This window comes from Sinocyclocheilus anshuiensis, unplaced genomic scaffold, assembly GCF_001515605.1.
Source record: "Sinocyclocheilus anshuiensis isolate Anshui unplaced genomic scaffold, SAMN03320099.WGS_v1.1 scaffold111, whole genome shotgun sequence".
Taxonomy (NCBI): Eukaryota; Metazoa; Chordata; class Actinopteri; order Cypriniformes; family Cyprinidae; genus Sinocyclocheilus; species Sinocyclocheilus anshuiensis.
This window is the reverse complement of record NW_015552549.1, coordinates 536,426-548,789: the sequence shown is the minus strand read 5'-3', so window position 1 is coordinate 548,789 and position 12,364 is coordinate 536,426. Positions and strand designations below refer to the sequence as shown.

Genomic DNA, 12,364 nt, shown 5'->3' with positions numbered 1-12,364 from the left:
AAGGTTTTTTAATATCTTAATAAAAATATTATATTAAGAATTTATTGGAGGGAAAGCTGATTAGGTAGGTTTATATATATATACCTCCTACGGAAACATTTTGCAACATCATCAGTTAGAAAGCCAAAAAAAAAAAAAGTATGTTTTGTCAGTAAAAAGAGAGAAAAAAAACAAAGATTACAAAAACAACAAAAAAATTAATGATGCTACCAGTAAATATGTTGGACATTTTTATCCTTTCTTCACATAATTTTATAACTCTTTTAACCTACACAAAAACTAAAAACAAACAGTGTCGTTTCATTTCGTACTTTGTTGTAGCCAATAGCGGATTTGTACAGTAATTGAGTTACTTTTTATATGACTGTTTTTTTTTTTACACTGATGCAGTTTCCTTATTAATATTTATGGTTAGAGAATTGTTCAACTTCTACCTGTAATGCCAAGTTTCAAGTTTATGTCTTTTATGTTGGTTCTCAAAAAATATTAACACAAATTTTTCTAGGATAACATTTTAAAGTTTCTTCTCTTTCAACCGCCTCCATGAGGAAATGTAAACAACAATGTTCAAGTGAATCCTCCTTTTCATGTTTAAGCTTTGTTTACATTGATGTTACTATCACAGTGTGCCAATTAGAGAGACAGACATATGGATCTATTTGCTGCTTCTTTATTAAACAAAAGGGACACAGGGAAAACCAAATACAACCTGAACCAGGAACAGAAACCAAACTAAATTTGACTGTTCCAGATGCTTCCACAAGGATAATAACAATTGAAATCAGCAACACTGTATAATATTACAATGAAAACAGCTTAATAAACATACAAAATAATGACTTAACGAAGGAGGAGAAACAGCATATATTTGTGTGTGTGTGTGTGTGTGTCTGTGTGTGTGATTGCTTGGGAGATCAACTTGTGCAGTCTACCTCAGGAAGTGGCTTACCTAAAGTGTCAACTCCGGAAACCCTATGCTTTATACATCAGTGTAGCTCTACAAGTGTATAACTAGTGATTGTCACACATCATTCACCATGAGTCAACCTTCCATGTGGTAGTTAAATATCCAGGTTTGACCATGTACCCAAGGGTCATCCTAAAGGAAACACTGTACAAGAAATCACAGCAGAAGAGAAGAACTTCGCCGTGCAATTACAAAGAGAGGATTTTCATGTTAAACACACAGGATCTGACATACTTTGAACATCGTCCTGGGGTAAGTAGTCACACCTTCTAGAGACTTCACTGTAACTGTTAACCTGGCTTGTTTTGTAATATATGGAAAGTTGCTGCTTTTTATTAGATGCTAATGACTTTTTCACCTTTTTAATAAGTTAAGAAAATGTCTGTGATGAATGAAGAGTAAAATAACAACATTCCTTTGTATATCGCCTTAGAAAAAGCCAACTCAGAAAGGCTGCATCGAACTGTCTCATATCAAGTGTGTGGAGATCGTTCGCAGTGATGCTCCCATTCCCTGTGATTACAAGTACCCTTTCCAGGTGAGAATCAAGTGGAGTTTTGCTTAAAGATTTTGTTGGCGCGAAACAGCTCATACAGGAGACAGTGCCTGTAAAGAATGTCAATATGTCATATCTAAGTGTTTTTCCTACAAGTCTAAAATGAACTTTCTGCATGTTTGATTTTTGTTTACATTGCTTAAAGGTTTTGTTCATGTATTTGTTTATTGACAGGTCGCCCATGACAGCTACTATCTGTATGTGTTTGCTCCAGACAACGACTGTAGGTTAAAATGGGTCAGAGCTCTGAAAGAAGGTAAGCAGCTGTTCCAGAAAGTGATATGCATTGTAAAAACAGAAAAGAAAAAAAGTGTTTTAAGTCTAGACTGAATTATGATCTTAGTCTGTTTTCAATACGTTTTTTTAACTATTTAACACACGTCAATGTATTTTATCTTTTGTATTTTATGTTATTTCTTCAACCTGTGAAGCGACACAAAATAACAACTTATTTCTGAAGTACCATCCTGACTTCTGGGGAGAAGGGAAATGGAGATGTTGTCATCAGACCGAGAAGCTGGCGACGGGATGCAGTGAATACTATCCCAATGGAGGTGCAGACTCTTTTACGTTAAACCGTTTTAAACAGCTGCTTATTTGAAATCAAACAACATTATTGTCACTCCACCATATATGAATGCAGTAATTATAATGTGGAGAATGATGATTCTCTGTCCGTTTCCATTGGTTCCATAAATTTATGAGCGTTTCATTTCATTCCACAGCCAAACCTCTTCCCCCAACTCCAGATCCAATGGTTTGTCATTCAGTCTCTGTTTACAGTTTCTGATGCTTATATGTATGCATATTTTAAACGTAATGTTTTATTTATATTTCGGTTTGAAATTTTAGAATAGCCTCTAATGTTTAAGATTACTCAAATGTTTCTGTTGTTTTTGCTGTTGAAATGCTTAGTTTAATCATGTTTGGATGAGATTCTTTAAACTGAGCTGTCTGTATTTATCCACTAGCGCCGATCTTCAGATCCAGAGGAGAGGATTGTTGTGGCTTTGAGGAATTTCAGCCCTGTAGAAGATACAGATCTGCCTCTGCATAAAGATAAAGAGTATTTTGTCGTTGACAGTTCAGAACCAAACTGGTGGACTGTGAGGGACAAAGACGGGTAAGTATCTTAAACCATTTTTGCACTCTCATAAGTTCAATTTATTATAATGCCTTCTAAAATAGTCCCTCCACTGTGAAGTTTGACACATTACATAAACATGTAAAAGAAGAAAAGTTTTTCACTTTGCCAAACGAGATCATTAAACAAAATGCCACACCCTTTCCACTCGCCGTCATGAATATAAAAACCCATTCGATAAATAGATATGAACCAGCTCAGCATTTAGTATCAGTTCCTTTACAAAAAAGTCATTTGAAAATACTTAAAAGATTTAAACAGTTACAACAGGAATGTATTATTGCATCATTTAACTGTTGCATCATTCACAATGCATTATATAAACAACATGATAAAATGTTATTATTTGCATGAAATCTGGCAGTTAACTGATTTGAGCAGCTTAATTTACATTTTAACTGTTTAAAATTTTTGGGATCATGAGGCTTTGACAATGATATATAAAGAATCAAGTAATACAAAATTATAAAAGCATGGTGTTTAGTTGGTTCTAGTTTATATATTGACAGCGACAGGACCCCCATACAGTTATTTGGATTTGAAAAGGCAATCAAAGGATCCTTGATATTTAGCATTAAACAGTGTTATTGGTGGAGAGTTGTGTGAATTATTTTATTTGATTTTATTTATAAATTCCTCCAGATGTTGCCATTATACTAAAAAACACTTCTATATGACTATGATTATTATTCAGCCAATCCAAGGTTATATGTTAATTAACTTTAAAAAACACTTATATAAGAATAAACAATGACAGCAATAGTGATTTATATAGCATATTTTCTATGAAGTTGCTAAAGTTTTGTTTAGCATAATAATGACAAAAAACAGGGAAGAAGAACAGAATTGTGGGAAAACAATGTTTTTAATTAAAACTCAGTGGTAGGAAATGTAATCGTTTACAAGTAAAGATTTTTTTGCTCTTTTCTCTCCTGTTACAGAAATGTTGGCACGGTGCCATGCATATATATTGCAGAAAAATTATCAAACAACATTGAGAAATTTGAGTAAGTTCTCTTCAGTATGTTGCAGAATAAAACATTTGATATGAAAGATTTGCTAAAACTTGATTAAGTATACAGTAATGGTTTTGATTTTTCCAATGCTTTGTGGTTTTATAGATGGTACAATAAGGACATAACTCGGACCGAGGCAGAGAGCTTACTAATGAGAGAGGTAAGGCATCCAACAAATGACAGTCAATGAATGTTTCCATGTCAGATAACCGTAAACTCTGACTTTGGTAAACACTTATGTCATGCCACTTCAGTACATTTTCACAGTTTTCGGGCATTGCAGAAAGTTGGGGTTCTTTGCAAACCTGCAAGAGCAACATCTGCAGACGGTGCAGGCAAAACCGTGCAGAGTTCAAACAGAAATCTACACACTTTAAACCAGAATGTGGCTGCTGTGTTTCCTGTCATGACAATTTTACATGTTATGTGTTAATTATGAGGGATCTCAGACATACACGTGAGATTTGAAACAGTTCAATGTCTGTCATAATCATTATCAGTAACTAACATAAACAGTCCCTCTCCCACAGACATTTATATCGACGCATTTATCCATACCACACAGAATAAAACAAAAATCATAATTCTATGTAGTCTATACTTTCTCATTTATGGTATTTGTATTGGTAAGTGTTGATATTTATGGTTGAATTTATGGTTAACAGTAAAGGTTTTATTTACAGAACAAGGACGGGGGTTTCATCGTCCGTGACTCTAAACACCCAGGTGTTTATACAGTGTCAATATGTTCCAGAGTTGCAGGGTAAACGCTTACTTTGCTATGAAATTAATGTTACTTACAATCACTTACAAAGAAATATCTGACAATTTTATCCAATCATTATTTGATCTTACACTGGTGTTTTTGATTAATATCATTCATCTGCAGGACTAATGGAGAGAAGTATCCCCTAGTTAAGCACTACCAGATCAAAGTACAAAGAGAAGGTGAAAAGGTCATGTATTTCTTAGCTGAGAAATACGTGTTCTCGACCATTCCAGAGCTCATCCGCTATCATCAACACAATCCGGCAGGTAAGTTAAAAAATAATTCCATGTAAAGAGTTGCTCTTGCAGTATATTGCATGCCAATATTTTAAGTAATGTTCATTACATAATATCAGCTGCCTATTGCTATTTCCCTAACTTGTTAAAAGCACTGCTTTAAAAAACTTAAAGTTGGTAAAGCTTTAGATTTTAATGTGACAGTTGATTATAACATAAAACTGAAGAAAACTGCATAAGAGTCTTCACTTTGTCCTGTGCCTGTTTTTGTGGCAGGTTTAATAACCAGATTGAGGCATTGTGTGACTAGAAATGTCACAAATTCAAGGATCAAGGAGTTGTCATCAGGTAAAACTTAAGCTGTCAAGTTGTATTGAAGTGTATATTATAAATACATTATTTCTATTTCAAATAAATGCTGTTCTTTTGAGCTTTTATCCATCAAAGAATCCTGAACAAATTCACGGTTTCTACAAAAACACCAAGCAACACAACTGTTTCCAATATTGATTATAATAAGAAATGTTTTTTGAACACCAAATCAAATCACCAAAATTACAATGATTTTTAAAGGAGCATGTGACACTAAAGACTGGACCAAAGCCTTTGGTGAACATAAGAGACTTCTTACAAAAATCTTACAGACCCCAAACTTTTGAATAGTATATAACCACTTCTTTGTAAGATGCAACAAAATCTGTATATTTTACAGATAAATGGGAGATTCACCCTGATGAAGTGATATTAAGCGAGGAACTGGGCAGCGGGCAGTTTGGCTTGGTCTGGAAGGGAAGCTGGAATGACCGGCAGGTGGCAGTTAAGACTGTCCGAGAGGGATTCATGTCAGAGGAGGAATTTAAAGAGGAATCACAAGTGATGATGTGAGTAACTCATGCTGTATGTTTCAAAGGACTTGACTATGTATGGATCAAAAGTGTAGCATGAATTTATTGCATCACTCATTGTCTGTCTCCACAGGAAACTGTCCCACAATAAGCTGGTCCAGTTGTATGGTGTGGTCACTCAGCGCTCGCCCATCTATCTGGTGTTTGAATTCATGGAGAACGGCTGCCTGACAGACTTCTTGCGTGCCAGAAAAGGCCATTTTTCCCAGGAGGCCCTGCTGGGGATGTGTTTGGATGTGAGTGAGGGGATGGCCTACCTGGAGAGCTCCAACTTCATCCACAGAGACTTGGTAAGTGTAAACGGGGTCTTTAATGTGTCAATTTCTTGCTTTTCTTTTTGGGACAATATTTTGTGCATTTGTTCTAAACTCTTCCTATTTAACAGGCTGCAAGAAATTGTTTGGTTTCTGAAGATAATGTGGTGAAGATATCAGATTTTGGAATGACAAGGTGAGTAGCAGCGCCTCAGTATTGCACACATCACTACTTTTTAAGACCTCAGTGTAATGGAAAATCCCACCTGTGTCTACAGGTTTGTCCTAGATGATCAATACACCAGTTCTTTTGGGTCCAAATTTCCAGTGAGATGGTCCTCTCCAGAGGTGATCAAATTCCAGAAGTACAGCAGCAAATCAGATGTGTGGTCTTTTGGTGAGTCCATATTGATCAGCTGAGACGATGTTAATCAGAAAAATGATTCAACACTCACCTTTATCCACATATTTGATCTAAATATATATTGACGTCTCATTTGCAGGTGTGCTCATGTGGGAGGTGTACAGTGAGGGCCGTTTGCCTTATGATAACTGTGGTAATGCAGAGGTAGTGGAGGCCCTAAATGCAGGACTACGGCTCCTGAGACCCCGTCTCTGTCCACAGAGTGTGTACGAGTTAATGCAGTGGAGCTGGAAAGAGGTGAGTCCACCATAAAATGCATCATAAACTTTCCAGAATATAAATCATCTCAACAAACTATCTTTAAACCATAAGTTGATTTGAATATTAATAAAATATAATGTCATCCCCTATAAAGGTGGTTTTACTGAGAAATCCTGTTCTCATGAATAGGGCCTTTTGAGGAAGTTAGTCATGTTCCCATTTTGCTTTAATGACTTTTTTTTTCTTTTCACAGTTTTAAATGTGGATTATGTAGGGTATTTTTTTACACACAGTTAATGTGTTATGTTATTACGAAATCTTCCTACTGTGTCTTTTGTTACTCATGTAATTCAAAGCAAGTGATGTTTCTGTATCCTGATCTGTTTATTTAGTTATTTGCCTATGCTTCTTGTTAGTGTCATTATTGCCACGGCAACATAAACACAACAATGTTTGTTTAACAGAAACCTGAAGATCGACCCTCGTTTGCTCTGCTCCTGCATGAACTGGCCTGCCTTGAACAAGAACCTTAATCCTGATCACACCCTGTACTGGCTTATAGGGATAGTTTTTTTTTTTTTAAAAGGACATTTTGTCATCATTTAATAATTGTCATGTCATTTAAACCTGTATACTGTTTTGTTTTTTTGTTTTTGTTTTTTTGGAACACAAAAGGACAATTTTGAAGAATCTTTGCATAGCAGTTTTCCGTATATGGAAGTTTGTATTAACCAAATAGGAAAAAGGGCACTTTAAATTGTATTAGGTTTTGACTTGTGAGCTATGTTTTGGATGTTCTTAAGCTACAGTATGTATATATATATATATATATATATATATATATATATATATAATAATTAAAAACTGTAAATGCAGCTTAAATTATAAATGATGTAAATTACATTGCATTTTGACAGATTATAATCTGTTGTATGAAAAATAATGACAGAATTTCATTTTTGGGTGAACTATGCCTTTAACTGAAAATACTGTATATTGTACAAATCAAATATTGTATTTATTTTTATATTTGATTTATTTCACAGATTTCTTATTTTCACATTTATTCCACATTATGTCACTGAATTGTATTTTTCCTGTTTATATACATGCATGACTTCTGCAAACACAAATCTGTCCCTTAGGAGGCACACATGAGCCATTTTTTTCACCACCAGTAGAAATGTTGTTTATTACTGTAATACAATACTGTTGCAGTGTATTCAACAAAGCATCACATTTACATCTATGTACTGATTCTCTCATTGATACTCCTATTTCCTTTGTTTACATAAAGCTGTATGCACAATAAACTCACAATTTCCTAAATGAAGTAAAAGTTAGTAATACTAATCTATTTGAGCACAATTGTGATTATATCAAAACTACTGTACTAACCAAGTCTTCACACTGTTTATTATAACAAGCATGCAAGTATAAGCACATGATGCGGACCTGCTGTTACTGCTGATTGGTGCATAGTAACACAAATGCCTTCACTGGTTACTGTGACAACGGCACTGAATAGAAAAACACAGCAGCATGCCAATGTTCACCATATATGCAGCCTGAGGCCATAGTCACTAAAAAAGTGCATATTTCTTAAGTGTGTTTCCAGAGCAATTCACTTTTTAAAACTAATGCAGAGAAAAAAAGAAGCAGAAATGCATTCAAGCAGGGCCGTCACTAAAATTGATGGGGCCTGGGCCCAATAAGTCGACAATACAACAGAGGACCTTAGTGGGCCCCTCATCACAGATCCTTGGTCCTGGGATCAGTTCCCGGTTGTTGTAGTTGTTTTTGGTTGTTTGTTTGTTTTGATGTACTTCTGAATTTTATGTTGATTTGAAATTATAATTAGCAAGACGTACGTTCTGATTAAAATTTTAATCTAATTGATTCAATTTGTATCTGGGAAAGTACTATTTGACATAAATTAACAACATGCTGTTTTTTTATATTTTTAGAAAAATATGCCCTCATAAAGAAAAACCCAATTCCAGGAAGCATGTATTGCCTCTTAATAAAAATGTTATCGTTAAATACACCTTAGTATATTTCTAGATTATTTGTCTTTTTATATCCTATAAACTTAAACCATCATTGTTCATGACATAATAAAAATCGACCACAGTGATAGAGTGCTAAGTGGGTCAGAAGTACAGCAGTCAATGCAAATGTCTGACAATGCATACACTCTAAAAAATGCTGGGTAAAATAGGGACAAACCCAACAATTGGGTTGTTTTGACCCAGCGGTTGGGTTACTACCCAGAAGGTTGGGTTAAACATTTAACCCAACCGCTGGGTCAAAACAACCCACTTGCTGGGTTTGTCCTTATTTTACCCAGCACTGGTTGTATTTAACCCAGCATTTTTAATAGTGTACTCATAAAACACCATAGAATTTGCACTTCTCTTACCTTCTTTGTTTATATTCATACTCAAATTAATCCACTACTTGAAGAATTTTAAAAATCGACTATGCAAACTGATGACTCACACCAGAGATGCTGATTTAAATGAGAGTCTGTCTCTTTAAGAGCATGCACTTGCAGCCATTTTCTGCTCTTTGTGTGGGGTGGATTAGCGGATAGAGACCGAACCCAGAGCATCAATTCTACTCCACCGAGCAAACGCTGTTTCACACAGTTTCTCCCCGTTTTGCACTGACCGCCCGTTAGTTTAAGAGCGGACATGCAATTAGCAGGTAGGTAAATGTGAATATTTTCATGAATTACAGAGATGAGAGCGCTCGCTCGACGGTGAGCGCGAGATGATGGCACCAACCTGCGCGTGTAACGTTATTCCCCAACATGATGCTCAGTCATATTGTCACAACGAAAACGGCGTGGCTTGTACGTTGTTTCTAAGTCAGCCGCCTTTATGTGCACATTTGAGGGCGTTTAACACTAATTTGGTGAAGATGGTTCATTATGATGGAGGTGCTGATAGCATCTCTCCGCTTTATGGGTGGGGTGAGGGGGGTGCGCGCGCACATATCTCACGCGTCTCATGTGTGAATCGAACGCGTTTTATCTTTAACGTTATTTGTTTACATTAGATCACAATTGGATTACTTAATGGTCAGTGTCGTTTCATGTCGCCATAAGTACATTTTGGGAGGTTTTTAAAAATTCTTTCCACGAGCTGTCGAGCTTGCTCGTGCTGCTGGTGTCCGGTGACTGGGTTATTGCCAACCGAGCCGTTATTTTGACGCCTTTGATGATTAAATGACTGATTCCAGGCCTTTTCTTTTAAATGCGTGAATGGGTTTTTGCTTCTGTTATGATTAAGGACCCATATTTTGAGTTTTTATGTCGTAGAATTCGGTTTAGTGAACATGTCCAAGCTGTTAATGTAATTCAGAAATGATCATTTAAACGATATTGCGAGGTAAAGACCAGCTTTATTGTACGATATCCTGCTTAGTTCAATGCTAGTTATGATATTAAAAATACATGAACATAAAAAATAATGATATGATTCAACATATTTTGTTAAATTAGTTTCAACCTTCCTCTAAGGAAAATAGTCCATTACAGACTGCACTGCAACAATATTGTTATTTTATGTATTAATGTGCAATCCATGTTCATTTAAAGTAATCTCTTTCTATGTTTTTTTTCTCTCATTCAGCTCTTTATATATTTTACCGGTTTAAATTCTGATTGATGTTTTCATTGTCTTTATGGATTTATAATCTAGCGCTCTATCAAAGTTTTAATTGCATAGATTAAAACTGAAGTCCTCCAGGGCCATTTTTACCACAGTCGTTTTTAAAGAGGAGTGATAGGAGTGACATTAAAGTAGCACCAGTATGTTGCCATGGTTAACTGTTCAATATCCAGTTTAGTGGTCATTTGTACACTACAAGCATATTTGTTCACTAATCAAGTACTCTTGAGAGAACTGTGTAAAGTAAGAAGTTAATTGTTGTCCAAACCTTAAAGTTGTGATTAAACAGAAGTAGCAACATGTTTATGTATATATCTTGATATCTGAGTGAAACAGATTATCAAAAAAGAAAAAAAAATGAAAGGTGGGGTATTGGTTCTGTCCATCGTTTGTTGATTGCATGGACGCAAATCTGAATGTGAGCTTGCTATCGAAAAGGCTGGAGTTATTACAGTTCCATTAAAATTTACGAGGTCAATAACATGGATCTAAAAAATACACTCTAAAAAATGCTGGGTTAAATACAACCCAGTGCTGGGTAAAATAGGGACAAACCCAGCAATTGGGCTGTTTTGACCCAGCAGTTGGGTTAAATGTTTAACCCAACCTTCTGGGTAGTAACCCAACTGCTGGGTCAAAACAACCCAATTGCTGGGTTTGTCCCTATTTTACCCAGCACTGGGTTGTATTTAACCCAGCATTTTTTAGAGTGTAGGGTACATTTTCATTTCATGTTGACTTTAACTGACTTCCTGCAGAATCCTTTGTCATTCTTTAAAGCATGTTGAGCCATGTTTTCTATATCACTTACACGTTTCAAATTATGCACATGCTCCTTTGAAAGGGAACAAGGAACCACTAATTTCCTGAATACGGATGAAAAACCGTTTGTATAATTTTTAAAACGCATGGTGAACAGCACTCATAATGATGAAACTGTTTCACCTGCTGATGGAAATGATGCATGCCTAACTACATCATCAACCACATTTGCCTCATTTTTTCTCATCTCAGAAATTACAACTGAATGATGCAATCATGAACAGTCCAGTCAGTGTATGTGGAGGGGTTGTTTCAGTGTGTCCCGTCTGTACATAAGGGAGAATCTTTCAGTCAGCCATCAATTACACGTCCCGCCCGCCTGCCTGCCTGACTAGTAATTGTAGCTCAAGGCTTGCAGAGAGGGCGCGAGTATGATGTCCTACCGAGTAGTGTGACCCAAATGTGAGGCTCTTTCAGTGGTGGAAGCCCTTATGACCTTTGTGATGTCTAGACTTTATTTATGTGGCTAGACCAGTGGTTGTCAGCTACAAAAGCTATTATTCAAGATTTTTTTTTTTTATTTGTCACATACATGGTTATATAGAGAATATATGACCAGCAGTGAAATGTAAGTCAGGTCCGCTCCATGGACAGTGCAATTATTATAGAATACAAACACAAAATAAAATTATAAATATAAAAAAAAAGAATAGGATAAAATGTACAGGACAGTATAATATAGACTTAATAAATAAGATGAGCAGGAATGTACAAGAGAAGAATGTGCAAACAGGTAGAGGTAAAAAAGTCTATCGTCTATCCCAATGGTTACCTTAACCTTTTTGACCCCATGGCCCCCCACTGTTCACAACAATATTCAAAGGTCTCATGATTTTTCTAGTTGTTTATGATTTACTGTGTAGAGATTAAGGATAATGATTAAAAAAAAAATTTTTTACTTTAATTTCTACCTGATACATCAAATATTTTAGAGCTTGTCAAAACTATTCAAATATATATTCATAAAATGTATAAAAACACCTATGGAGATTTTAGTTTAATTTCATTTAAATTAGAGCCCGACCGATATATCGTTTTGCCGATATTATCGGCCGATATGAGCCTGTCGCCGATATATCGGTATCGGCGAATATGCCGCTGATATGAAAATTTTTTTTACAGAACATATAATGCAGATAAAATGCTTGAAATGGTGTAATTACATAGTTTGTCCAGCAGAGCGCGCTCCATTGTTTGCTACTGGCGACCTGGATGAAACGCTTTAAAGCTTAAGTCAATGGAAAACCATTGAAAATTTGAACGGCCATATCTCCGTAACGGCGCGGCGAATCCGCACCAAATTCGGGGGATCTCTTCAGTTCAAGGAACCCTCTCGAACGCGAATTGAGTGTACGTCTCAAGGCCCTCTTTCGAATGAGACCACCCCAGCATT

The 12,364-nt window shown here is 35.8% G+C and overlaps 2 protein-coding genes across 2 annotated transcripts in view; both read left to right on the top strand.

The window, feature by feature from the left end:
• The first annotated feature begins 1,008 nt into the window (after positions 1-1,008).
• Positions 1,009-7,088, top strand: LOC107664330 (tyrosine-protein kinase ITK/TSK-like). The gene is made up of 17 exons (XM_016454858.1): positions 1,009-1,219; positions 1,401-1,505; positions 1,698-1,779; positions 1,955-2,077; positions 2,249-2,280; positions 2,495-2,646; positions 3,609-3,674; positions 3,789-3,843; positions 4,367-4,446; positions 4,573-4,718; positions 4,965-5,036; positions 5,401-5,569; positions 5,667-5,883; positions 5,979-6,043; positions 6,126-6,244; positions 6,351-6,508; positions 6,937-7,088. The coding sequence occupies exons 1-17, from the start codon at positions 1,082-1,084 to the stop codon at positions 7,003-7,005; spliced, it is 1,848 nt and encodes a 615-aa protein (XP_016310344.1). The 5' UTR covers positions 1,009-1,081; the 3' UTR covers positions 7,006-7,088.
• Positions 7,089-9,036: 1,948 nt separating this feature from the next.
• Positions 9,037-12,364, top strand: part of cyfip2 (cytoplasmic FMR1 interacting protein 2) — a 33,181-nt gene continuing 29,853 nt past the window's right edge. The window contains exon 1 of the mRNA XM_016454887.1: positions 9,037-9,181. The gene's annotated coding sequence lies outside the window, so the exon portion shown is untranslated. The remainder of the gene's footprint in view (positions 9,182-12,364) is intronic.

Bases quoted from the DNA above. Each gene is read 5' to 3' on its own strand.
- LOC107664330 (XM_016454858.1), top strand. From the start codon at position 1,082: ATGTACCCAAGGGTCATCCTAAAGGAAACACTGTACAAGAAATCACAG. The intron at 1,220-1,400 runs GTAAGTAGTCAC...ATATCGCCTTAG, and splicing joins ACTTTGAACATCGTCCTGGG to AAAAAGCCAACTCAGAAAGG. The intron at 3,844-4,366 runs GTAAGGCATCCA...TTTTATTTACAG, and splicing joins AGAGCTTACTAATGAGAGAG to AACAAGGACGGGGGTTTCAT.